At 53.1% G+C, this 27,659-nt stretch overlaps 1 protein-coding gene across 2 annotated transcripts in view; it reads left to right on the plus strand.

Annotated features, from left to right (window-relative positions):
• The first annotated feature begins 2,693 nt into the window (after nucleotides 1-2,693).
• SOGA1 (suppressor of glucose, autophagy associated 1) overlaps nucleotides 2,694-27,659 on the plus strand; it is a 66,752-nt gene continuing 41,786 nt past the window's right edge. Inside the window, exons 1-2 of one of the 2 annotated variants that reach the window (XM_037495506.2) lie at nucleotides 2,694-3,368; nucleotides 22,014-22,238. In XM_037495506.2, the coding sequence (XP_037351403.1) occupies nucleotides 2,694-3,368; nucleotides 22,014-22,238 (900 nt within the window). The remainder of the gene's footprint in view (nucleotides 3,369-22,013; nucleotides 22,239-27,659) is intronic. The other variant, XM_037495507.2, reaches the window with a different exon arrangement.

Consider the following 27,659-nt stretch of genomic DNA (forward strand, 5'->3'; position numbering starts at 1 on the left):
TTGGGGGAAAAAAAAAACAGTCACAAGAAGTTCCTTGCCTTTCTGAGATGCTCCACTGCAGTTTGAGCACAGAGCCCTGCGTACGTGAACATCCTCAGGTCAAGAAGCACAGGGCTTGCTTTGCTGGCAGTCAATGATGGTCTCCCTGCAAGCAGCCAATTTTGAACTCTCAGCAAACCTCCCTAGTCTGAACTGATCCTGAGTCCAGAGCTCTTATCTCAGTTCTTTCACCCCCAGATTCCTCCCCAAAAGGGCCTTTCTTTTTCTCCAGGACTCTCCAGGGGCTGCAATGTAGAACATGGCTCCCCCAACCCCTTGCTCAACCATGACGGTCGGTGGAAGCCCAGTGAGGATATGTGGTTGAGCTGGGACTCAGGCCCAGGGTCAAATGGGGAGATCCAGGCCACTCTAATCTCAGGCCCCCTGGTGTGGCTATGGGTATGTGAGGAGTGGCTGAGCCAGCCTCGTCTGGCATGCCTCCTGCATGGATCCACACCATCCAGTATCGCTAAAGCCATATTCTGCATAGGAGAAAAACTGAAAGCACAGAGAGGGTAAACAATGTCTAAGAGCTACACAGCATCTCTCTGTGCCAGGCCAGAATCATCCAAGAAACAGGGACCTCATGCTGGAAGACCCTTCATCTGTTCCATCAGGCCAGACCAGGTGGGGAGTCTGAGGCCCAGGAAGTGGGAAGCTCTGTCCTGGGTCACCTCCCAGCACCCCTGCCCCTGAGTCATGCCTTGCCACACTGCTTATGATGAGTCTTTTGTGGCTCATCTCCCCTCTACACTGTGTGCTCCATGAACAGGAACCCTCCACTGACAAGTCAACCACTGTGTACCCAGTGCATCACTGGGTGAGCCGACAGTCACTCAGGCAGGGAGCTGGTGCATTCCAGGAGGGCTTGGGAATGCCCCTGAAGTGTTTACTCAGAATCTGGTGAGTGGCCCTGTCCTTTATCTGGTGAGGTGGGGGGGCCACCCGGAGGAAGCATCTGAAGGTGGAGGGGGCAGTCACACACCTAGATACATCCAGATGGGGATGGAAGTGTATACCCAGGAGTGCATGCACTGTGTGTGGGGAAGGTGGGACAGGAAGGAAGAAGAGGACCTGGTGCCAGCTGCGTATTAAGGGCAGGAGGAAGTGGAGGAACAGGCCTGGGGGAGATGGAGGAGGAAGGAGGAAATGGGTAGGAAGAGGAAAGGGGAAGCAAGGAAAAGGAGGCGGAAAAGAGCTAAGGGAAGTGGTGGAGGAAAGGAAAGGAGAAGAAGGAGGAAAAAAGAGGCCGTGGGGGGGTAAAAACAGCCCTGCCCCCCCCCCCAGGGTGCTGCCTAGAGGGTGGGCACTTGCCCGCTAGGGTAGCCGCTAGGGTAGCCGGGGAACTTGATCTGGCTCTGCCCTGCAACGTTTTAGCTAGGCAGAGGTGTGGCAGCGAGCAGCGGGGAATGGAAGGGGGCGGGGAAGGTGTGGCAGACACGTTGGCAAACCAACAACACTGCCGGGAGCTCGGCTCTGGGAGCAAAGAAACTACTAGAGCTGGGGCCCTTGCGAGGACGTGTGGGTATGGGGCAACAGCCTCTGGCCTGTGCCAGAACCTACCCCGAAAGCATCACCAGTTTGACACCTCAAAATGGGCCGACTCCATGTGACTGTGCAGTCTGCAATGGGGGTCGGGGAGAGGCGGGAGTAAGCCTGGGGTCACGACCAGCCGCGGGCATGCACCCCGGGGCTTGCACCCGGGGCTCCCCCGTCCATGACCAGGGAGAGGGAAGCCGAGGCCGAGGCGCCGGGGCAGGCTCAGGCGCCCACCCGCGCGCGGCCGTCGCCCTAGGGCTGATGGTCTTCCCCGCGCTTCAGTTTGCCCTTCTGTACAATGGGGTACCCGCTCCGGCTTTGTGGGGCGGAGGGGGCGGAGTTCGCGCAGGCTCAGCGCGGCGGCGAGGACCGCGGTGGTACCCGGTGTGTATATGGATGCAGCCTCCTGCGGCCTGAGGTCCTCCGGGCCTCGGCCTGGAAGTCCCGCGTCCCGCCGCCCGCGGGACCCCTGCCTGGACGCCGGGAGAAGGGGCGCCACCGCGGGGTGCACGCCCCAGGCCGGCAGGGCAGTGGGGGGCGGCGGAGCCGAGGAGGAGGGAGCCCAGGCCGCGGCAGCCCGGGCCCGCCTGACCCTCGAGGGGGTCGCTGTTGCCTCGCGGATCCCTCCCTCGCTCGCCGCCTGCGTCCCTCCCCGCCGCTCGCGCCGCGTCCGCCTTTTGTTCGCGGAGCCGCGCGCCCCCGAGCCGAGGCGGCGGGGCGGGGAGCTGGCGGGGCTGCGCGGGGGGCGGACCGCGCCGGGCGGAGCCGGGGCCCGGGCCGCAGCCGGACTCGGAGCCGGAGGAGGCGATCGGCGCTCCAGCAGCCGGGGCCCGGGGGCGCTCCGGGGGCGCGGCGAGGCCGAGGGGGCGGGCGCCGGCCGGAGCCGGAGCCGGAGCCGGGGCGCCTGGAGACGGTCTGGTCGCGCTCTCCGAACTCAGAGCGGCGGAGAGAGCGCGCGGCGGGGCTCGGGGCCGGAGCGCACGCCCGCGGCTGAGGCGGGCCGAGAGCAGCCGCGGCCCGAGCGGCCCGAGGTGCGCCGGGACTCGCCACAGGGGCGCGGAGGCCGGGCGGCCCCGAGCCATGCGCGCCGCTTGCTGAGGCCGAGGGAGGCCACGATGGAGGCGCCGGCGGGGGAGCCCTCGGCCCGGGGCTGCGGCCCCCCGCCCGCGCCGCTCCCGGAGAGGAAGAAGAGCCACCGCGCGCCGTCGCCGGCCCGGCCCAAGGACGTGGCCGGCTGGTCTCTGGCCAAGGGCCGCCGCGGCCCAGGCCCGGGTGCCGCAGCCGCCTGCAGCGCCGCGTCCTCGGCGCGGCCGGACAAGAAGGGGCGCGTGGTGGCTCCGGGGGCGCGCGGCGCAGGGGCGCGGGTGGCCGGGGTGCGCACTGGGGTCCGCTCGAAGGGCCGCCCGCGCCCGGGGACGGGGCCGAGACCGCCGCCGCCGCCGCCCAGCCTCACGGACAGCAGCTCGGAGGTGTCGGACTGCGCGTCGGAGGAGGCGCGCCTGCTGGGCCTGGACTTGGCGCTGAGCAGCGACGCCGAGTCGGCGGCCGGGGGCCCGGCGGGGGCCCGCCCCGGGCAGCCGCCCCAGCCCGCGCAGCCGGCGCAGCACCCTCCGCGGCCCCCAGCCTCCCCGGACGAGCCGTCGGGAGCCGCGTCGTCGGTGGGCAGCAGCCGCCTGCCGCTGAGTGCCTCGCTCGCTTTCTCCGACCTCACCGAGGACATGCTGGACTGCGGCCCTGGCGGCTTCGTGCGAGAGCTGGAGGAGCTGCGCTCGGAGAACGACTATCTCAAGGTGGGGGTGCTGATGGGGACGAGGGGGGCTGTGGGAGGTGCCGGTTGTCATAACCCCAAGGGCCTGAGCTACCAGCCGGCCCAGTACCACCGAAAAGGGCTCCTAAACCCAGGGGGACCACTCGGAGCTTGCTCTAGGGCTCTTTCACGTCCCCCTCCCATTGTGTTTAAGAAGCCTTCACCTGAGTAGGAAACTGGTCAAAGGACCCTGATTTGGGAAGGAGGGCTTGAGAAAACTGCTTTGGAGGATGCCCAGAGCCATAATTGACATTTGGGGGGAATACCGGGCCTGGGGTAGTCAGTGAGGAGCTAGACCTCTACCCTCAATTGCTTAGAACCCCCATCTGCCGAGGAGAGGCCAGAACACCATTCTGAGTCTTTCCCCAGGGCTTTCCCCAGTGCAGGCCTGTCCCTGCCTGCCATTCAGGGCGGGTCCGGTTTGAAAGCATGACATCTGGGAACATCCCCTTGGCTGCAGTCCGACTTCCGCCCAGTCTAACGGTCCCACAGCCTGGGAGGATGATGTTGTGGGAGAACTGGTTCAGAGTCCGCTTCCTCGATCTCCGGATATTGTCTTCAGCCCTCTCTGGGACAGCCCCTGAACACTTAGTTGTCTGGTTGACCCCTCGTGACCAGGGCCCATGTTTTTCCATGTTCCCAGTGAGAGATGGGACATTCTTTTGGATATGTGAGGACCTCAGAACAGCACCCCTGAGAGAGCAGCCTTCGCCTTTACCCTTTCAGTGGACATGAGCACCTACTAGGTGCAGGCCAGGCTCCATCTGTGCACTGCCCTGGACCTTGGCAACTTTAGGGATATACCAGCTCTTATGTGCTGACGTTGGCCAGAGAGACTGGAAGCTTCATGGGCTCTACCACCACGGCATGGTTTTGGAAGAAGCTGAAAGGTTAGCCACTCTTGTGAGCTGATGCTATAGCACTACAGCAGACCCTACAGCAGACCCTGGGCTCAGACCCCAGGCAGAGGGCCGCAGTGTTAACAGTGCTCTGCTGATTTATATCTGCTGGCAATATTTAGCTTTGCAGGATAATTCTTCTCATCAAGTGTTTTTCTCTCTTGTTAGAGTTTTGGGGTCTTGCTCAACTGTGTCACCCCCTCCCCATTTATCCCCAGTATCTGCTTTGCAGCATATGTTCAATAGCAGTCTACTCCTTTAGCCTCTACTCTTCCTCAAGCTAGGCAATTTCTTCATCTGTTAAAGCTGAGGCTTAATCTCCCCAAAGGCACCATTCAGTGTTGGCAATCAGGGGTTCAGTCAGCTCCTATAGAAGCCTGGGGTGAGGAGAGGGTGGGCAGAAGGAGGGAGACAAGCCAGAAAGAGACCTGGCCCTGCCCTGCCAGTGCTCTGAGCTGCTTCCTGGACTCTTTGCTTGAACTGCGCTGAACTCAGACCCTGAGCTCCTCACTTGTGCTTCCTGGCCCCCACTGCGCATCCTGGCAAGGGAAGGTGAGCCACAGCTTTGCTTCAGAGTCTTCTCATTCTTCCACTCCATGGGCTCCTGTTCATCCCAGGAAGTCAGTGGCAGGGCCCAGGAGTCAATCTGAGTCATCCATGACTGTTAAGATAGAAAAATAGCCCCAGAATCTCATAGGGGCAGGGCCTTGCAGGTGACTTCCCACTGCCTGGGCCAAAGCTGAGCCTCAATTTCCATCATTCATTCAGTGTTTCAGGCTCCATGCCCAGGTCTCTCAGATCTCTCTTGGATCTGGGATCTGTAGATTCCTGGCTGTGTGATCTTGGGCAAGTTACTTGAGGTCTCTGGAGTTCATTTTCCTGGTTAAGAGGGAAATCACACATCTCCCAGCCTTACAGGGTAAATAAGATAGCACCCGGCTTGTTGTCAGCTCAGATGAGGGCAGCTGTGATCACTGCTATTCTCAAGTGGTATGTGACACATTTCCATGGGTGCCTGTCACGTTCTCTGTGGATTCTGTGTAGGCAGAATCATTCCTCCTCCCCACCTGGAAGAGGCCCGTCTTTCTCCTGGCCCCTCATTCATTCATTCACAACTATTTAGTGCCTATGCCAGGCATCATCACAGATGGGGGTACCACTGTGGACAGGGATGAAGTGTCTGTTTTCATGGGGCTTTGGGTCTAATGGAGGAGAGTGGGGTTAAGCAGTAGCTGGACAATAAATGACAATATGGATCATGATGAAGATGGAGAAAGACAGTACCAAGAACACATGAAGGTGTGACTGGGGGGCTCAGGGAGGCCAAGGACTGACAGATGAGATGGAACCAGCTGAATAAGAACATCCGGTAAGGAAGTAGGGAAAAGCTTGTTGATTTTGAGACCAGCGCAGAGGCTAGAGAGGAGGTGGAGATTGCATGGGAGATGTGAACAGGGCCAGATTGTGTAGTTCTTGCTGTGTAATCTTGGGTCTGTCCCTGAACTTCTCTGGAGCTTTATAGAACCCAGAACGTGGACCATAAAAGTAGGGACTACTCCAGGAGGTGTTGTTTTGCTCATCCTACAGATGAGTAGATTGTGGCCTGAGCAGGGAAGGGACTTGTTCCAGGTCCCAGAGCCAGTTCTCCTAGGCAGCCAGGGCTTGGAGTGAGAGTGCATTACACTCTTGACGTATTTCCTGCCCCTTGGGCCACTTTGGTTCTAAGGTGCAGAACCTGAGTTACCTGGAGAAGAACAGATCCCCAGTGTGCTCCCACACCACCTACTGCCTGGGTGCAGGGAGTCCTACTGCGTGTGAGGGGGATCTGCGTGGGCTCACCTCCCAACTGGTGGGAAGCACTGGGAGCTGTCAACTGCAGAAGGCCTGGTGGGGGTGATGGCAGATCTCCTGTTGCGTGAAGCGTGGTGGTCTGGGCCCCACACAGGGAAAGTGTAAACGGGCAACTCTCTTAGTGAGAGGATGAAAGGGAATGAGCTCACTGTCACTTGAGTTATTCGGTTATGCCGGATGACCTGGCATGTTTGGATAAAGACATAGGGTTTGTGGAAAGTAGTTTGCAAACTGTTTAAAACATTGGTGATTGTGATTAATCAAGGAGGCTTCAGAAGGGAGATTTTTGTGGTGACTACAGTTGAGCAGCTTGCTCTCGGGATCCTTTCCAGTGAAGGAGGTCTGAATGTTAACTTTTGAGATTTCAGGGTTGTAAGATGCAGCTTTAGCTGCAGAACAGAGCTGTGTTCTGAGGTCTTCCAGAACTTACTCATTCCTGTTGCTCGCATACCGTGTGTTGAGGACATTGCGTGAACCCGATGCGTAAGGATGGAAGAATCTGAGAGTTGGAGCCCAATTCTTTGAGAACTGACTCCACCATTTGCTGTGTGGCATGGGCAAGTCACTTGACTTTTCTGAGCTGCTTTCTTCCTCTCTGTATAATGAAATGATGTTTTCCCACTCTGCTATCCAGTGAGTCGACAGGATGTCTGTGTCTTCATTCTTGGGGGAACTGGGAGCAGCCAGGAGGATGGATCCCCTTAACTTTAGAATGTTAATAAATCGGGGGCTGCTTCTCGGAGGGACAAGAAGATGTGATCACATTCTGTGGCCCTGTGGCTCTGTGAAGCCAGGTATCTGCACTTTCTGGGAGGTTCTAGATATAAGTATTTGGAGTACAGCCAATCCTGATGTCCATGCAGAAGAGCCCAGGAGAAGCATCTAACCCACCCATTCCTACTATCCCGTTATGCAATAGAGTAAATGGCTACCGGTCACGTAGCCAGCATCCCAAACAGTTGGCCCAACTCTAGCTTCTGTTCTTTCTATGTTATGATTGGAGCAATGAGCTTTTGTTTGCTCATAGTATGTCTAGTCAGGGGCATGGATTAGTGAGAAGAATCTTGTGCACCAGGCTCTAGGCTAAAACTTGTTGGGAACAAGTGGAGATTATGTTAGAAGCTGAGCCTGCAGGCAGAGCTGGGGGGTGAGGGGCATGTGCATGCATATATGTGAGTGCATGTACCTTGCAGCAGTGCAGAGTGTAATTGGCACCAATGGTCTGAGATCCTAGAGAAAGGGATGGGGGTCCGGATCCAGTGACAAGGGTTAGATAATGATATGATAGGAACCCAAGTGCACAAATATTAGAACCCGCCAAGAGACCACCAGAAGATTGCTTCCTGGACTGCCATGGCTCTTGATTCATGAAAGCTATTTGATCACTTCCAATGTGCCAGGCTCTGGGTTAAGTAAGCTCTCCACCCCTCGCAGAATACTGTATATGGAGTTCTGATATTAGACCCACTTGACGGATGAGGAAACCGAGAGACTGAATAATGTGTCCAAGGTTGCACAGCTGATAGAGTGGGAACTCTCTAGTCTACACTAAGGAGCTCCCCTTCTCCAGCCCTTCTAGCCTCACCCATGCAGGAGGCAGCTTGTTCCTTGGAGTGTCACAGAGCAGGCGTCTTGCCTGGCATTGCCAGTTACAAGCTCTGGAATGCTGGGTGAGGTTCTCAACCTTTCTGAGGCTCTATTCCATAAAACTGGGGACAGGCATGCCTACCCCAAGGTTTTGGAGACTATTCTTGGTGTGGTGACACAGATCAAGTGCATGGCAAATGTTGTACCTGTCCTAGTTGTGCCTTTCCCTGCTCCTCCAGGCATTCATCTGTCCATCCATTCATCCACTCATTCATTCATTCATCCTCATGTTTCCCAAGTGCCTCTTCGGTACCAGGTCCTTTATTAGATGTCTGGATGCAGTAGCCAGTTATGAAGCTGTTTCCAGCTCCCAGTGGCTCTAGTCTGTCTGTGGCTGTGTGGGGGCAGTTGGAGGTGGGAGTTATAGTCAGCAGAGCTCCTGGGCTGGTCTCTACCCTGAGTCCCAGCCTCCCCTATGGTAGCTGAGAGGTGACCTGGAAAAAACTTCTCAGAGACCTGGGTGTTTAAGAACTCTCAGTAATTTGCCTGTCATGGGGGGATGGGGCGGCTCCAGTGAGATGGAAAATGAGATGGAAAATGTGAGGCGGCTGCTGCTGAGGCCTGGGGGGACCATGAAGCTGCCAGGGCTCCCAGCATTCCTTGCGGAAGGGCTGGGCCTGTGTTCCTGAGTTCACTCTTTTGCGCACACATACACACACACACAAACACACACACACACATTCATAGCTTATGCTCAGAGACCCACACCATTCACACACATCCAAATCCACATCCAGTAACAGGCTTACACTATATGCTTCCAGAAGTACACCTCCAGACACAGACAGGATGCACACTCTGAGAGGCACACAGACCCGCCTGTCTCATCACACCCACATATCACCAGACAGACGCAACAGAGAATCACACCATCTAGGAGACCCCTGGCTGAGAAAGGCACCCTCACACACATCTTACACACCCAGATACACATGGATGGGTCCCAGAGACGGAACACAGCCTGGGTACACCCTCAGTTGTTTTGGAAGTACGCAGAGGAAGCAGGCGCACACAAACCCACACAGTCTTGTTACACACAGGCGCTGATACCAGGGAAACCCACAGAGCCACCCCTGCCAGGCCGGCACAGACACACATTCCTCCCCCAGATCCCCCCACTGCCTCTTCCGCAGAGCACAGCAGAAGCGCTTGCACACCCACTTGGGGCTCACATACACACACACACAGAAGTCGCTCATACATAGACACAAAGACAGGCAGCCACGTCCACATAAGCAGCAAGGATGTGAGCACAGAGCACTCAAATGTCAAGCCAGAGACCCACAAAGCAGGGCATCCACATATGCACTGGCTGTGACATTTCACCCACACAGAAACACAGGAAATCCTGGTCCATATCTCCCTGGAGCTAATGTGTACAAACTGCTGTTTTAGCTCCTCTGCAAGGCTGTTGGGAGCAGCGAGGAGCATGGCAGGAGCTTGATTTTGTACCTTCTGGTTCTCCGTGTCCTAGGATCCTGGTTGGGGCTGGGTGGTAAGTGGTTGGGGGTTTGGCAGGTCACCAAGTCAGGAGGCGCTGAGGGCCTGCAGGCCCCTGATGCCCTGCACTTGGGCCTGGGCCCAGTGTGCTGAGTGAAATGGAGCAATTGTCAGGCCTGCCCACTGGAGAAACACTGCCCAGGAGCAACTCCCTTCTAATCTCTTCGGAATTTCCTGCTGGCCCTCATCTTCCTACTCCTCCCCTTTTCCCTTTGCTGGGGTCTGTGGAGGGCCCTCCCACTCCCAATCCTAAAGGGTATGAAGAATGCCTGGGTAGAGGAGGCTGGAGAAGATGTGCCATTCAGAGAAGGGGCCTGGAAGACTTCCTGGAGGAGGAGGAGGCATCAGTGCAGTGGAGTTAACCTTGAGTTTCCAACTGCTGAAACAGTTCCTAGTACATCCTAGGGACTCATCCATGCAACTCATTTGTTGCATGATTGAATGAAAAGCAGTGATCTGCAGAAATACAAGTGCCGGAAGGAATGGTGGGTGAGAGCAGTGGCAAGGGAGAGGCTAGGAAGGGTTGTTGGCTCTGCTTGGGAAGGGTATCGAATGTCAAGCTGAGCTGAGGCACTGTGATTACCTTGTTGGGAAGGGGCTAGGAATCACCCCCTTTTTGTGCATCTGTGGCACCAGGCATGAAGTCCTGCCTGCCCCATGGGCCCAGTATTGGAGGGAAGGAATGCCTTGTGGGCTTATGGACAAATCCCACCTTGGTGCATACACCTCCTGGCACATGATCTTCACTTGCAAATGCCTTCATAAACCTGTTTTCTTGCTTGTAAAATGGGAATTTAATCCCATTCTTGTAGGGCACTTTTAAGGATTAGTGTTCAGGCATACTCAGCACCACCCTGTAACCTCCAGGGCAGAGGGAGTTCCCCAGGGCAGGGGCTCCACCAAATTCTAGGCTGGAGCCTGATGAGCAGCCAAGGTTATTACTAAGGTTATTCCTCGGTGCCCTACACTCATGACCTCATCTGCGGTTACATTCTCTGCCTTGTGGTGCCAAAAGGAATTTGGAACTGGGTAGGAAAGAATCTCTTGGGTGTTCTGGACACGGCTGACCCCAGCATTCACTGGTGGGCCACAGGTCAGCACCGCGTCTGCATTCTTATACCAGATATGCTGACCTTCTTGAGGTTACCCTTCTTCTGGCAGGGTGTCAGAGAAGGTAGGGACAGCAGGCCAGCCTTTGCCTTCTCTGGGGACCAATGTGGCTAAGACCGCTGTGGTCTAAAGGCAAGCTGACCTGGGCTTGCATCCCACCCCTTGCCTTTTCCTCTGTAGCGTCCCCTTTATGAGCCTCAGTCTTTTTGTCTGTAAGATGGGGGTCCTGATAGTGCTTGTCCACAGGGTTGTTGCGAGGATTAATTAAAAGAGCAGGTATGTAAGGATTAGACGGGATCTGGTTTTTAGTGAGGACTGAACAGTTGCCCTACAATGAGTCCTCATCACTCACTGTCAGCTGGGGTTGAACCTGGCTTTGGGCGTGGGGCTTGGTTTGGGGCAGGGACTTGGGCAGTGTGTATGGAGCTGAACTGCACTGTGAGGATCTCCAACATCTTTTCCCTCCCCATCTGTCCTGTGTCAATCTTTCCTGAATATGGAGGGAAGCCAGTCCCATGGGCTCTGTCACCCGGGGATACCTCTTTGTTGATGGAGAGTGGCTTTGGGGTCCTTGTTCTAATACCTTGTTCTAATCTCCCATTGCCTGGACCACAAAGAGAAGCTCAGTCTCCAGTGTAAAAGCAGTTTGGTGTCCTTCAGCTAGGCGGAGCCAGCTCAGTGTCTTACTTAGGTTACCTCCCTCCCATCAGCTTGGGAACCTTGGGGCTATTGCATCAGCCCCTGCCCTCCTCAACTTGACTCTCCTCAGGCCTGCCCAACTGTCTGAGCGGCCTGTGTGGTCATGCCTCCCTCAGGCTCCCTTCACCCATGCTCCACTCCAGCTCCCAGCTTCAGCCACTGCTGCACATCCCCAGCTTCCAGGCAAGGGCCCTGTGACCCCAGGGCCTCTGCTGCCTTCCCCGCCCCCTCCCCTTGGTTTCCTTCCCAGCTTTCCTGCTTAGAGCTCCAACACCTCTTCCTCTGGCTGCCCCGGACCAGACTCCCGCGTTAGACACCTAAGAGCTTCCTGCAGGCTCCTTGGGGCATTTACCTCTACAGTAATTAAGTTATTAATTGAGTAATTGCAGGTTTCACCTTAGCCCTGTCCCCCTATGTTCAGCTGGAGGTCAGCAACCTTACCGGGGCTGGACCTAGTTCCGTCCTTTTACACAAGTGTCAGTTGAAGCCCAGAGAGGTTAAGGGGTTGCCAAAGGTTACACAGCCTGAAAGTGGCAAGAAGCAGAAGGACCAGAGTCTCGTGGTATTAATTCCTGGACGCCAGGCAGAGGGAGTGGCGCGAGCCAAGTCTCAGTGGTGTGAAGCGCCAGGGCATGCAACGCTAGGGTGGCAGAGCTTCAGACTATAGCCTGGACCACACCCTTGACACTCCAGCCTCATTTTTCTCCCTAAAGGCTTTAGCCCTTTTCTCTCCTGGCTCAGAGATTTGGCTATGGCCCAGAGGTCATTTGAGGGATGTTTTAAACATATCCAGATCTAAATGCTGCCTTCCTTCCTGTCCACACTGAAAAGACAGGCGGGACACCGAGCTGTCCCTGCTGTGATGACCCCCTCCCTCTTCCCCCTCCCTACCTTCCCCCCCTCCTCTTCCCCTTACTCCCCCAGCAGCAGGGACTGCTGCCTTCTGTGGGTGAGGCTTGGAATGGGGCAGTGACAAGCTAGGCCTAAACTTAGTGGGGAGCAGTTTGCAGGCATTTCCTTACCCCCTGCTCCCCGCCCCACCATCCTCCTACCCCCCTCCCCTTTAGAGGGAGTTTCTGGCCTCTATATAGAGCTGTGCCAGATCTACTTTAAAGAATTCAAATGGGACTGGACTCTTGGCTATGCCACTTAGTGTGGGACCTTGGACAACATACTTGACCTTTCTTTTTTCTTTTCTCTTTTTTTAAAGATTTATTTATTTATTCATTTATGCATACAAGAACTGGGGTATAGGCCAGAGGTGTGGAGGATGAGGATTCACCAGAGACAGAGCTGGGAACAGAACAGGTGGATTGACCGAAGTACACTGCTGAGGAGAGCAGCGGGCGAGACAGGAGAGGTCTGCTGCGCCATGTGGGTTGCTCCCTGACCGGAGGTCGAACTTGTACTGCAGAGGCTGGAGATAGCTTGACAGCACCGTCTTTAACCCCTATGCCACCAGGGAGGCCCCACTTGGCCTTTCTGACCTGGGTTCCTCACCTGTCGGTTGGGGATTGTTTAGGACACTGAGACAATAATGTCCCCTCCCCGCCACGTGCAGGCACAAGGGGACCTCTGGGGAGCAGCCTGCCATTGTTTATTGGTGTTGGAGAGGCAAGTCCAGACTCTTGTCTTCCCCTCATGACCCTGAAGGTCGCCGGGACCAGGCAGCCTCCATGCCAGCTGGGGCAGGGGTGCTGCGTGATGTGGTAATGCCTGGCTAGGTATGCTGGCCTGCTTCTCTGACTTCCCCACAACTAGAGCCCAGCTTCAACCCAAGGAGGCCAAGGTCTGGATTGGGAGGCAGGAGCCCAGAGTCCCTCCCTGGTCAACTCTGGACCTCTGGGGGACTATGGGGTGCTTCCAGGCCCTCTCTAGGCTTCAGTATCCCTTGGAGTCTGTGGGTTTCCTTCCCCCTGCTGCTACGCCCAGAGTCTCTGTTATTAAACTGGAGGGGAAATGGAGCTTTGCAGAGCCTTCTGCTGTCCTTGGGGTCCAAGTGCAATGATCTCATCTGGAACCTTGACAGATCCCGGGGGGGTGGGCAGAAGGGACAGCAGATGGCTGCCCTGGTCTCTCTGGGGGGCTGGCATAACGCCTTTGTGGCCACTGCTGGCCCACCCTGCAGGCCAGAGCCAGGGTGGCAGATGGGAAGGCAGCCCGGGCTTTGGCCCAAGGGAGGGACCACGGTGATCAGGGTGATGTGGGAGAAGGCGGGCCAGCAAAGGCTCCTGTTTCTCTGTAAGTGGTTGCCGTCTTGGGGAGAGAAAACTCTGGGTCCCTCAGCTCAGATCTCTCTTCCTGGGTCTATTTGCCCATCAGCCCACTGGGTCCCTGGAACTTGGGGAGGAAGTGATGTAAGTGGATGAGGTTTGGAATCTGGCAGAGATGCAGACCGGGAGTTAGTAGACTGGGATTTGAGACCCACCACTGGGATCTGAAGCTTCCATGGACATTAACTTAACAGGGTCAGGAAATTAGATTTATACACAGCAGTACTGACTAGAAGCGATTTTATGCAGGGAAGTGGAACGGGATGGTCACCTTAGGCCCATGTAATCATCAGGCAGCTATCTATTGAGCTATTTCTTTGTTTTCCAGTCACTGTTCTGGGCTCCGCCCTCCTGATGCCCTGACATTCTAGTGGTAGAGACCAACATTCACAAGTAAACAGACCATAAGTAAAACAATTAGTATCCCAGATGAGCCTATGATTACATTCCATGAAAGAAACACAGGTTTGAGATGGATATAACAGGCTGCGAGGACTCTGGAAGGTTTCTCGGAGGAGGTGGCATTTAAGTGGAGGCCTCAAGTAGGAGGGGGAACCAGTAATACCAAGATGTGTGCAGGGAGTTGCAGAGGGAAGGGCAGGTATAGAGGCTTGGCGGTAGGATGTGTAAGATGTCTTTTGACTGCTGGGAGAAGACCTAAGTGGCTGAAGTATAACCAATGAGAGGAGTGGGAGGTGATGAAGATGGAGAGGTGGACAGTGGTCAGACTTTGTGTGTGTGTGTGTGCATGCATTTAAGAGCTGGGGTGGAGGCCTGAAGTTTGGGAGGTAAGAGATTCACCAGAGAGAGAGGGGCAGGAGAACAGGCGGATTGACAGAAATACACTGTTGAGGGGAGCAGCGGGCGAGACAGGAGAGGTCTGCTGTGCCATGTGGGTTAACTCCCTGACTGGGGATCGAACTCATGCCTCAGTGGCTGGTGATAGCTTGATAGACCTGAGACTTTAACCCCTGCATCACCAGGGAAGCCCCAGTTGTCAGGCTTTTGTCCTGCTTTTAGGGCAAGTAATTTTCATAGTAAAATGAGTTTTCACAAATATACAGTTCCACCACCGGCCTTCCCCAGTTTCTCCTTTGTAGTCAGTTCCTCCCTTCTTCCTCAGTCCCTGATAACCCCTGATCTGTTCCATCCCTATGGCCCTGCCTTTTCCAGAATGTCATATAAATGGACTCAGACACTATGTAGTTTGGCTTCCTTTACTTAGCTTAATGCATTTTGGCTCCACTGATGCTGTTGCTGGTATTAGCAGTTCCTTTTTTGTTGCTGAGTAGTATTCCATAATATGGATGTACCACTTTATCCATTACCAGTTGAAGGACATTTGGATTGTTTCCAAGTTTTGGTGATCATTGGAGGATTTTAGATGGGAGAAATGCAGTTAAAAAAAAAAAATCACTCCTTGTACTAAGTGGAAACAAATTAGTGGGGAGCAACTGTCTTGCCATGAGGATTAAATCCAATAATTTCTTTTTTTTTTTTTAATAGAGGCATGTTTATTTATTTGTTTGTTTGTTTGTTTGTACATGCACTGGGTACAGTCAGAAGCGCGGGAGGGTGAGAGAATTCACCAGAGCCAGAGCGGGGAGCAGAGCAGGCAGAAGGACCAAAGTACACTGCTGAGGGGAGCAGCGGGCGGCAGGAGAGGTCTGTGTGCCATGTGGGACCCTCCTCCGGTGGTCGGGGAGCAGCCGGGGATCGAACCGGCGCCGCAGAGGCCGCGGGCAGCTTCGCAACCCAGCGCTCAACCGCTGCGCCACCGCCACCGGGGAGGCCCAAATCCAATAATTTCATGATGAATCTGGCCTACCACTAATTGTTCAAACAAAAGATCTGTGTCCTGGGGCAGCCAGGGGGTCTTCTTGGTAGAGGTGGCATTTGAGGTAGAGATGTAAGGTGGTGGCTGGCCGTTACCTAGTAGAAAAAGGCCCAGGCAGTACAGTCCCTTGGGAGCTGGATGGGCTGAGGAGCCATCTTCTTTCTCTTGACCAGGGTTTCTAGAATGTGGTTTGCGCAGCCCATATCAAAGTTCCCCAGAAATGCTGAGAAATTCCTAGCCCCTTGGAGGCTGACTCTCGGATTAGAGGCAGTCAGGGGCCTCTGCTCTGGAACAGTCTTCCTGGGTGGCTGGTGTGAGGTTACTTCCTCCTACCTTCAGGAACCTCCTATCCTTCTGGTTCCCTTCCTGTCCCCTCATGGTCAGCTAGGGACTATTGCAGGGTTCAGCAAACCCATTAACACTTCTGTTTCTGCAGAGGGGCCTCATGTTTGGTCAGTTACATCTTCAGCCCCACAGGTCAGTCACAATTTATCTTCTACCAACCAATCTCATCAGATCCGGGCATGGAGAGCCACGTGCTAGTGTTCCAGTGGACCCTGATCTAAGCTTCCTCCTTCTGTCCTCTTTGTACGGAGATTAATCATCTTATATTTGTGTAAATTTTCTGCAGAAAGCATTCTTTCTTGGAACATTTAAAAGCTCTTCTTTTCCTGCTTTATGCCTTCATGATGAAGAGCAAGGGTCTGGGGTAGCTCTGAAGAGAACAGAGATCAGGGATCCCTTTAGATTTCTGCTGAGAATAACCTTCAGAACAGGGATCCCTTTAGATTTCTGCTGAGAATAACTTTCAGAGTAATGTTGTTATTTATTTGTTTGTTTATTTAAATTTTTAAAAAAGATTTATTTATCCATGCATACAAGAGCTGAGGTGCAGGCCAGATGGGTGGGTGGGGAGGTGAGAGAGGATCCACCAGAGACAGAGCGGGGAGCAGAATAGGCAGATTGACTGAAATACACTGCTGAGGGGAGCAGCAGGTGAGACAGGAGAGGTCTGCTGCGCCATATGGGTCAACTCCCTGGCCAGGGATAGAACTCGTGCTGCAGTGCTGTGGATAGCTTCATAGTGTTGTGACTTAACCCCTTGTGCCACCAGGGAGGCCTCCAGAGTGATGTTTGTAAAAGTTTAAAATAAAATGCAAAGTAAACCAAATGTATTAAAATACAAATGTATTGAAAAGTCAAAATTTATTTTTAAATTATCCTATAGTAATATGTATGTTTGTCAACTCACAGGATCTTGTGGCAGGTCTAATAACTACTGTAATTTCTCAGTGCTGATGAGTGTAAACAATATTTTGACATTTCTACAGCTGCTACATGATGTGAAAATACCTGTGGTTTCTTTTGGTGCAAAGACACAGGTACTGCTAATTCAACTGTGGCTTGTCCAGGATAGACGCTAGTGAAAATAAAGATGTGATATTTCTTTCCATCCAAATTCATGGGCTTCCTGAATTCCAAATAGCCTGAAATCCAAAATCTTTCACCTGGGGCACAGTGCACCACCCTCCCTGTTTCTCTGTGGTTCTAGAACAGGGATGGTGATTTCTGTCCTGCCTGCCTATGGCCTTCTCTGAGGATCCATGAGATGATTTAGATGGAATGTCATTGTAAACTGTGAAGCCCTTGCTGCCGTGCAAGCTTTTGCTATTATTAGTAGTATTGTGAGCTCATGTTTGGCTTTCTGGCCCAACATGGACCAAGGGACTCTTCCTGGACAATTCCCCCAGGGTTCCTGGGAACCAATCCATTGCAGGGAGCAGGTCTGCCTCTGAGAGGCTGCAGGAAGCAGCCTCTCATGGGTCACCGGGGTGGCAGTGGACCGAGGTGCACTTTGTTGGCAGGGATGGATAGATGAGCAGGAGTTTCCTTGGGTAGATACACCCTGCCTGCCCTCTTGGGGTGGCATGAGGTCCCGACACCAGCTTTGGAGCTACCCAGGCTCCCTCTAACTCTGCAGCTGGTGTGAGGCAGGCATCAGGAAAGCCTGCCCGCCATGGGCTGCGGAGGAAGACCAGGCAGCAGAAGCCATACTTATCCTTTCATTATTCATCCACATAGACAGGGTGGGTGCATGCTCCAGACCGTGCCCTGTCCTGGGCAATGCTGGAGACCAAACAGGGGCCAAATCCAGCACCTGTCTCCCCTGGGGAAGACAGACTTGAAAATAACTGAAAATTGTTAGTACAAGAGATGAATAGAGTTCGGAATGTGGGGTTTGAATCAGATTGGGGGAGGAGGGGGTTTTCTGGAAGGATGAGATAATTAGGACTTAGCCTGGCAAAGCCCATGATAGCAGAGATGCCTGAGCAAACCTGCGAGTAGAACACATAGTTAAGATGCGCTGGCTGTTTCACAGGGCCTGTTTGGATTCCATCCCCACCATTCCTTGCTTGAGCAACTCTGGGAGACTTTGAGCCTCAGTTTTTTCATCTACAAATGGGAACATTCCAGTCCTTAGCTCCCATGGTTGGTAAGAGGATCAGATTATCAAAGGGTCAAGCACATATTGTGCATAGGGTGGAGTGAGGTAATTAGTGAGCCTCCCAATAGGTGACAGCTATATAGTAATTCATGGCTTGTCTGGATGAAGGAACGGAGGGTGCAAGAGCAGGGGCAAGACAGGAGTGGGGAGACCAGGGGCGACTCGGGTATCAGGGTAAGTGATTTGTACCTAATACAGAAGCCAATGGGAACTAGTTAAGGAGATTGCCATCTACTTTCCCCTCCAAATTTTCTCCAATAAACAGGCATTACTTTGGTAGCCAGAGCAAAACAAGCATTTTCTGTAAAAGAAGAAGCTGATTGCCCTGGCAGCATGTAGGTACCCTTCTCCTGCCCCTTACCCTCCTCCTTCCACTCCCCATGTTCTGTTTGGGTTAAATAATCAGGTTAGACTTCAAGGGCAAGTGTTGTGAACTTGACAGTGGCTGGAGAATGGGTGTGGAGGGGCTGGCAGGTCAAGCCTGGCCAGGACACCTTCTTTGGCTTCTTTCAGCCAGCCTTTCTCACTGTGGAGCTGAGAATTGGGGGCCCCTCAGACTCTGAGTTGGGCACTGCTGGATAGTGTGCTCTTTTCCTGCCTGCAGTGAAGTTTGGGGTTTCCCCAGCGATGTTGGGAGGAATCACTGACCACCTTGCCATGGAGCCACTAGGCTGCTGAATCCTTCTCCACATTCAGCCTGGTGGGAATCTGGCAGTGGGGAGAGGCTCAGCAAGGCTGTCTTTGAAGGAGTTGGTGAGCCGGAGCTTCCTACCCCAAGCCCTTCCCCCTACCAGTTCCCATCCCCCAGCCAGTTCCCATTCCCCCAGCTGACTCTTGGCCACCTCTAGACCCCTCAATGGGATCAGACAGTCACTGGAGAACTTTGGGCATGTGATTGGGGAGAAGGCTGCAGGACTGAGACTCAGTAAAGTCTGAGAGCTTCCAGAGTAAAGCAGGGTCCCCTCCTCATGTCCTATCAGCTCCTTTCCCTGCCCCCACGAAGGGCAAGTCAGTGCCTGGCTGAGTCCTCCATTCACCAGCTTCTGCTGCCCACATCACAGTGGACTCGCCCGACCCGTGCAGGCCACAAGCTGGTCTTTGTGGGCTCGCCCTCTCACGTGGACCGTGCCAGGAGGGGCTGACCCGCATTCTGCTCGCAGCTGGAAATACCCCCAAGGGGCCTGGGCCCCCTTGGCCACCAAGAAGAGATGGAGCTGGCATGAATGCAACATCCTGGCTGGAGAAGGGCAGGCCCTGGGGAGACAGCTGCGCGTGTGAGAAAGTCAGTCATTCATGCACTTGCTCAATAGATGTTTATTGAGCCCCTGCTCAGAGTTGGGCCCTGGGGTGAGGACTTGTACTGAGGCACATGAATTTTACCCTTTTAGGGAAATTGACTGGGTGGAAACATCTGTATTAGAATCATTTGGGGAGCCTATCCCCAGTTTCTGATTCAATAGGTCTTGGTAGGGGTGAGGGGATTTCTAAGTTCCATAGTGATATTAATGTGCTAGTCAGGGGCCAGACTTTGAGAGTCACTGTGATTCAGGACCAAATGGAGGAGTTTTGTGTGATTTATATTTTCTTTTCTTTTTTTTAAAGATTTATTTCCTTTATTTATGCATGCAAGAACTGGGGTATAAGTCAGAGGTAGGGGGATGAGAGGATTCACCAGAGACAGAGTGGGGGCAGAACATGCAGATCCACTGGAATACACTGCTAAGGGGAGTAGCTGGCAAGTCAAGAGAGGTCTGCTGCTCCGTGTGGGTCACCTCCCTGGCTGGGCATTGAATTGCTGATAGCTTCATAGTGCTGAGACTTAACCCCTTGCAACACCAGGAAGGCCCTGATTTATGTTTCAAAACTATCTCTATGATTACATTTGCCTTTTTAAATAGAAAAAAAAAATTTAAAAGTTAAAAAAAAAAGCAGTTCTCCCAAATACTATAGTGTTCTGTAGCCCTAAGTAAATAAATGTCACCTCCCCTGACCTAAATGTCATACATCTGTTAATGTAGCCCAGCATTGTGAGCTTGTGTGTCCCCTGTACTTTCCCGTTGGCTCATCCCGAGCTTTCGGTCCACTGAGACCACTGCATCTGCAACCATCACAGGTTCTGTGTATATCTGTGGAGAGAATAGCTGAGGTTCTAGTGTAGCATTCGAGCACAAGTCTATCTAGGGGCTGTCTTAGCTTGCATTTAGCCTACTGGCCTGTGCTTGCTGAGTGCTGTTTCCTTTTGCTTCCTTAATCTGAAATGGTGCGTGGGCTCCTTACTTCCTCATTTCTTTAACTGGTGTGATCAGTGACTGTCCCACTTCCTCCTCTTCTACTTTTAGTCCTGTCCACTCGGCATGGTGATGGGGTGGCGAGTCTGAGGGTATATTGGGGTGGACGGTCTGTGGGTATATTGGGATGAGGGGGTCCTGGTAAGGTGACCTCTTCTTGGCAGCTAGTGCAGGCAGAATCATCCACATTGGGAGCCACTGAACAGACCCCTGTGAGAGAAGCTGTGGCACGTGGGGATCAAAACCTTCAGTTCACAGTGGAAACAGTACAGTATATGTTAGGTTGGAAGAAGCAGATGTCTCTGTTTCACTCCTGAGCTCAGAACCATTTGAGAAATAGTCCCATGAGTCAGTAAGTGTATGTAAAGACTTTAGTAAACCTTTATAGTAAGGGCTGGCCTGGCAGGTACCCTGAATTAAACTGGCCTGCTTATGTTTTTTGGGGAAAGAGAGGCCCCGAAGATTGATGAACCCAGCTGTGGCCCCTCACCAGGACCTGCAGAGGGCTTTTTGGCTGCTTGGATTCAACCAGCTCACATCACCCCGTCCTTATGTGTTTCTCTCACTCCTTAGGGATATCTTTGGCATGTCATTCACCCCCTGTGACTCAGTTTCTCTTTTAGTGCACAGTCTTATTTAGTCTATTCAGTGACACTAAAAGCAATATTGTTATTCCCATTTGTGACTCAGTTTTCACACTTGTTAACTGACACAGCAATTATCCACTCCTGCTGGTTTCCTCAATCATCCCTTTCACTTTGAGTCAAATGATTGTTTCACTAACTAGACAGATATTCACACTTTCAGTTAGTATTTGTTAGGAGCCTATAGGATGCTAGGCCTTGTGCTGGGTGTGGGGGATGTAGCAAGGTAGATATGGGGGTAACCATGTCTACCAGCAGTCATGGTCTCTCTGGGAGACAAACTTAAGTAAAGAATTGCAGATGTGCTGCAAAGGGGAAATGAGGGACATTGGAGCTGGTGACAGAGGTGGCAAGAGCTATTCTGAGGAAGTGAGGTCACCTTCCAACCCCCTCGCTTAAAACCCAAACCGAGACTCTATTCAGTTCTTCCAGACTCTGCATGCCAAGCCCTATTTGTTTCAACCTACCCATAGTGGCTCTGGCTGTTTGCTGTGACTTGACTTGCCAAGCTCTTTCTTGCCTCTGTGCCTTTGCACGCACTGTTCCCTCTGTCTGGAATCATCTCCATGGCTTGCTCTCTGCATGGATGTTCCTTTTTGCCTCAGCTCAAATGTCCCTTCTTTAGAGATGTCCTCCCTGACCATGTCCTTCTTCCTTCCTTCCTTCCTTCCTTCTATCATATGACCAGGGTTTTTGTTTTTTGTTGTCACAGCTCTTAACAGTAACGAAGTTTTAAAATGTATTGGTTTACTGTTCCTCTCCCCACTGAAACTCGGGCTCCATGCAGAAGCTACATGCTGTCACTTTTGTGTGCCTGCACCATCACAAGCTCAACAGTGCTTGTTGAGGCAACCACTCTTGTTTTCCCAGTATATTAGTCTCCTATTGCTGCTGTCACAAATGACCACAAGTTGAATGACTTAAAAAAAACTCCCAGATCATAATCTTACAGTTCCAGAGGTCAGAAATCTGGAAATCAAGTGTTGTCTGGGCTACATTCCTTGTGAAGGCTCTAGGGGGAGAATCCATTCACTTTTCCAGTTTCTAGAGGCCACCGGCCTTCCTCGGGGCTTGGCCTTTCCTTATCACCCCTTTCTTCCCTCTTCTCAGCATGCTGGTGATTGCTTTGGTCTCACCCAGATAGCTCAGTATAGTCTCCCAATTGCTACATCCTAAACTTAATCACATTTGCAAAGTCCCTTTGCATCATAAGATAAAATTATTAACAGATTTTTAAAATTAGGATGGGTCATCCTTGGAGGGTCCATTATCCAGCCTACCTCACCCAAGCCCTGTGGTGCCTAGGACAGTGTTGGATGTGGACCCTGACCACTGTCACGGGCCCGATGACCTGACAGTTCCTTCCCTCTGCAGGATGAGATCGAGGAGCTGCGGGCAGAGATGCTGGAGATGCGGGACGTCTATATGGAGGAGGACGTGTATCAGTTGCAGGAACTGCGACAGCAGCTGGATCAGGCCAGCAAGACCTGTCGCATCTTGCAGTACCGGCTACGCAAGGCCGAGCGCCGCAGTCTCCGCGCCGCTCAGACTGGCCAGGTGGACGGTGAGCTCATCCGTGGCCTGGAGCAGGATGTCAAGGTGAGCCAGGACCTCCCCTAACCCATAGAGGTGTCCTTGTTGGGAGGTGGGGCCAAGCCAGCCCAGGACCCCCTGTGTGTCCTTGGGGAAGTTATACTACTTTGTGCCTCAGCTTCCCCATTTGTAAAATGGGGATCCCTTGTGAACGTACAAGCCTTCTACCAGGGATGTCCCAAAGTGATACCATAATATGAATGCTATTAATAGCAGCTACTTTTTGATATCAATCACACACCTGAGCTGGACCCTGAGCTGCCCCTGCACAGTTCCATGGAGGTTTCTTTATTGTGAGAATAGGGAGCGAGATTTGGCTGGTTTAAATTTTGCCTCCAATATGGCCTAATTTTATGATTTTGAGCAAGTTACCTAAATTTCAGTTTCCTCATCAGTAAGATGGTATAACAGCAGCCAGCCCCTGCCTCACAGGATTCTCTGAGGATAGATTTAATGAAATCACATAGGTAAATGTTACGGTAAGTACTCAGCAGTGAGTCAGAGAAAGGAAGTGCCCATCCAGGGTCACATGGCACTCAGCTTGTGGCTGGCAGAACTCAGGCTCATCAGCCCTCCTGTCTCACTGCCTGCCCTCACCAACTCAGCCTCGCCGGAGGGATGGGTTGGAGAACAGGCCAAGCTGTCTGTGTAAGCCCTGGTAGGGATGTGAGAACTTGGTGGCGCTCTGGTCCACAGACCTCAACCCAGTGTGATGAGGGGGTGTAGGAACTGGGAATGGGGGCTTGGCGCAACCCTCAGGAGACTTCTGAGCTGAGGCCTGAGGAAGTGGTGGGCCTGAGACAGGAGGTGAAGGAGGAATGTTGAGGAAGGGGCCCTGAATGTGCCTGGGGAGGCTAACAGTGAGTGGCCCACACAGATTTTTGCATGCCTGTTGTCTTGAATGTGCACAGAGGGATGGTACGTCTGTTGTACAGATGGGGACATCGAGCTTAGAAAGGTCTCCAAGTCCAAAGTGCACCTCTGCCTGAGAGGGCAGCTCCTGGGAGAAATGGTTACACAAATATTCAAATTCTAATCATTAGATGGGGGCAGAGGTTGTGGGTGAGGAAAGGCCCTGGGAGCTCAGACTAATTGAGTGTTGTGGGCCCAGGTAATTGGAGACTTGGGGCTGGGACTCTGAGAAGCCGCCTCGAGAAGCCTGGCCCAGCTGGGCTGCCCGGGACCTCTGTGGGAGGAGCAGAAAGCAGCTGGTGTGTGAGTGTGTTGGGGGAGGGGGATTCTCCGCAGTCTGGAAGGAGGGGAACAGCCCCTTCTGTTGGGATTTGAACTAGCCAATCAGCATCAACCTTGCCTGTTCCCTTTCTCCTCTGCCTGCCCCTGCAGCTGGAGCACTGAGCTCATGCAGACTTGCCTGGGCTGGAGGCCTCTGGACACCATGCTTTGCCCCTTGTGCTGGAGATTTTCTGGGGCATTTTTGGAGGTCTTAGAATTCTGACTGCCCTGGCATTGCTTGGGAGAGCTGCTGGGCCCAGTGTGGTGCTGCCTAGGAAGGTAGCCCTGAGGACCTTTATTTGCTCTACCAGCTTCTTGGCCCATGTCCTCCACCTCTTGGGCATATTTGCCTTCTGTTAAAAGCGTGGTTTAGACCAGCTGAATAATCTTCAGGACTTTGTAGAACCAGTGGTTTTGTTACAGGGCAGGGAGAGGGGCAGCCCAAACCCCGCAAACCTGCCTGTTCTATATGGGTTCTGCCATCCGCTGCATTAACACAAAACATGAGACTTTAATGGGAAGAAACTTTAATACAATTAGGAAACAATACAGGAAAGGCAAATAATCTAGTTTCTAAATCAAGCACCCAAAGTTACCTGTCCCCTCTTGGGTAAAAGTCCATCCAAATGGGATTGGCCCAGAGCAAGGCCCCAAAGCCTGCCACAAGTCTAAAGCACCTTCCAGTGGGGACCCACAGAAAAAGGTCAGAAACAACCAGACAAGCCCCGAAGGAAAAGAGCAAAATCAAAATCAAGATAAAGGCTGCCATTGTCACCTCCCCACGGGTCTCACCCACATCTGTGTCACCCAGTCCACGACCAAAAGGCAAGCGCAGTTTCGTCACGTGTCTCTAGGCTCCATGCGCCTCCTCCAGGTCTCCTTCTGGCTCCATCCTGCTTCCTTCCTTCCTTCCTCAGTCTCCTCTGCAGCTTCTTCTCTTCCTGCTCAGCTCCCCCCTCCATTTAGGTGGGGCAGGGAACCTGGAACCTCCCCCTTTCCTGGGGGCCACCCTGTTACAGTTTTATCCAGCGGATAAGCTATTGGTAAGGGCGCCATGAATGAAACCTTAGGCATTGGTCCGCCTTCCAGGCTCTCTCTCTCCTTGCTGGTCTTCACACGTCAGGAATCTTGCCCGGCATGGCTGGGAGAGCAGGAGCAGGGGACCAGAGACCTGCTCTGCCACTTGCTTGCTATGTGACCTTGGGTAAGCTCCTTCATATTGTTATAGAGCAACCCCCATATTAAACGGGTTCCTGGCTGTGGGTCCTCACCCGCGCGCTTTAAAGGGACTTATGAATACTCTACTACAGACGCACACAAAAAGGTTAATAAAAAGTTTATTTACAAGAGGAAAGGAAATAAGGAAAATGTACAACTCAGGGAGAAAATAGGGAAATAGTCTTTAATGCGTCCTACCCGATCCGACGACCTGGAAACCCAAAGTCACTCTCAGAGCTGGCCGGACGCTGCAAGCTGGTGGAGAGCCAAAATGGGGTCCCCCAAAGCCCACGTGTCTGCCTTTTATATCCACCTGGCTGCTTAACCCCACCCTCAGGTCCCAGCCACCTTCCCTTTGGTGGTGATGGGATTTGGAGTTCCCAGTGTCTTTGGCTTTGACCTGGGGTGGGGGTGGAGTCCACAAAGCCTATATGGAATTTGCTTTGGGACATCCTTTTTCCCCTAACAATATCTCTGAGAAAAAGTCCCCACCTATAGAGATTTCTGTGAGGATAGAATGAGATAATTCAGCTAGCGAGCACTAAGCACAGAGACTGACATGGGACATGCACTCAACAAATGAGATGTTTGTTGTGGTGTTACTATTGCTCAAGAGAACCAAGTGGCTGGGGCACAGGTGGGTAAGGGGAGGCCAGAGTCTCAACCTCACTGCCCTCACCTGGAGGGCTTGTTCACAATGCAGATTCTCAGGCCCCCCCCCAACAGGGCCTCCTGTGGGAGCCAAAGCATGAACACACCAATAAAATATTTCCTTTCCTATCCAGTGTTGCTGGAAAAATTTCTGGCTTTGGGTTCAATTCCTGGGTGACCTGGGTGGGGATGCCTCCCATTTGTAACCCAGCCATAGTCTCTTTGAGCCTCAGTTTCCTCAACTGTAAAATGGCGATAACATTCCCACCCTTTGGGGTTTCCTGGGAGGATTCAGCCACATAGCCCAAGGCTGCCCAGGAAGGCTGTTCCTCAGTGAGAGTGCCCATCCCCCTCCCTAAGTATTCAGAGTGACAGGGACACCCTGAGACCCATGACTGAGGGCCCTTTGAGCAGAGGAGCCGTGGCCTGGAGGCTGCTGGTTGCATTTGGCAGGAGCCAGCCTCCAGCGCTGTAAACAGTGACCTCATGGCTGAGCACATTTGTTTGTGCTTTGGGGATTTGCCCTGGTTTCCGGAAGCTGCAGCTGCTTGACCATCTCTAGACTCTCAGCCCCCTACCTTGGGAGTAGTTGGGAAGATTGTGAGGGGATCAAGTGAGACAAGCAAGTGGAGCCCTGTGAGCACCTGACACAGGAGCCCGATGCACTTATGACTGCATCTCTTATAGAAACTAATGCAGTGTGTCTTCAAGCTCCAGGCCAACAGCAGGTCAGGTCAAGAGCAAGACTTTAGAATTGACCCACCTTATTTCAAATCTTGCTCCTGTAGCTTCCTGACTCTGTGAACTTGAGCTGTATGATCTTGGGCAAGTGACCTTTCCTTCCTGAGCCTCAGAATGGGGATAAATAATCAAAGCACTTCCTGAGGGGATGAAAAGCACGTGGTGAGTGCTGGGGATGTGACAGTGGGGTCTATAAGTCAGCTGTTCTCACAGCCCAGGGGGGCCCCAGCGATGCTCAGCAAGTGGAAGGAACAGCAAGCCCAGGCCTAGGGGGTAAGCTCCTGCCCTCCAGGCCAGCATGCTTTTTGCTCCTGTGGTCCTCCTCTGGTGGCAGAGAGACCCTTGCAGATCTGAGACTAGGGTTTTCTTGTCCAAATTGGAATTCTGTAAACTGTCTGCAGTTGGGCTTTGTTTTTTTAGATTTATTTATTTTTGCATACAAGAACTGGGGTACAGGCCAGAGGTGCAGGGGAGAGGATTCACCAGAGATAGAGTAGGGAACAGAACAAGCAGATTGACTGAAATACACTGCTGAGGGGAGCAGCAGGCAAGACAAGAGAGGTCTGCTGCACCATGTGGATTGCTCCCTGGCCGGGAATCCAAATCATGCTGCGGTGGCTGCCGACTGCTTCGTAATGCTGAGACTTGTGCCACCAGGGAGACCCTGAAGTTGGACTGTCTTGACGTGGCAGCCCTCTGGGGTGGGGACTAATGAGAAAGGAGATCCCATGGGGAATGATGCCGAAGGGGACTGGGGACCCATGAAAGGGATGAAATGCCTGTAGTCATTCGTGAACCCCAGTGTAACCTGTTCCTCACCCAGTCAGATATGTAGTACTCCCTGAGCAGCGCTGGCGCGGGTGACGAGAGGGTGCAGCTCCTCATGTTTTAGTCATTCACTCCTTCATCTCCTTCCCTTTTCACTTGTTGGGGTGTTTGCTCATCCAGCAAGCATTTATTAGGCATTTAGTGTGTGCCAGGCCCTGTACTGCTGCTGGAACAGAGAGGTGAAGGAGCCCAGGAGCATAGTCTGGGGTCTGATCTCTGTGCCCCACCAGTCCTACCCCCAGGGATGAGCACTGTCATCTATTCCTCACAGCAGCCCTGTGAGCAGCTCTGTGAATCCCCTTTGCTGATGACCAAACTGAGACTTCCAGTGGTTAAATAACTTCATCTTGGGTCACAAATCCAGTGAGTGTTGGTCTCAGACTGCAGTCTCGCTTTCCTCAGTGAATAGTCCTTGTTCTGTTAGGGAGGGAATGCTTACTGCATTGTATGGGTGAGAAAGGTTTAGTGGTCCTGGGGCCGAGGGAGGGGCCTCTGGGCCAGCTCCTGGCTCTCCTTGGGTATCTTCGGGGCAGAAAGACACAGTGGGCAACAGAGGCGGAGGGGCAGGGCTGAATTTCCTTTCTGGTTGTTGTTTTTCCTGGCCTGTCTCACACTCTGCCAAGGGGTCTGTGCCGAGCTGGGCCTGGGCCCAGGCAGAGGGCAGAGCCGGGGAGGGCCCTCTTCCCTTCCGGCAGGGAGGAGGTACCATGGCCATTTCCGAGACTGGCAGGCACAGGGTGCTGGGCTCTCTGCCCC

Source organism: Talpa occidentalis, unplaced genomic scaffold, assembly GCF_014898055.3.
Source record: "Talpa occidentalis isolate TD23 unplaced genomic scaffold, MPIMG_talOcc4v2.1 talOcc4.10, whole genome shotgun sequence".
Taxonomy (NCBI): Eukaryota; Metazoa; Chordata; class Mammalia; order Eulipotyphla; family Talpidae; genus Talpa; species Talpa occidentalis.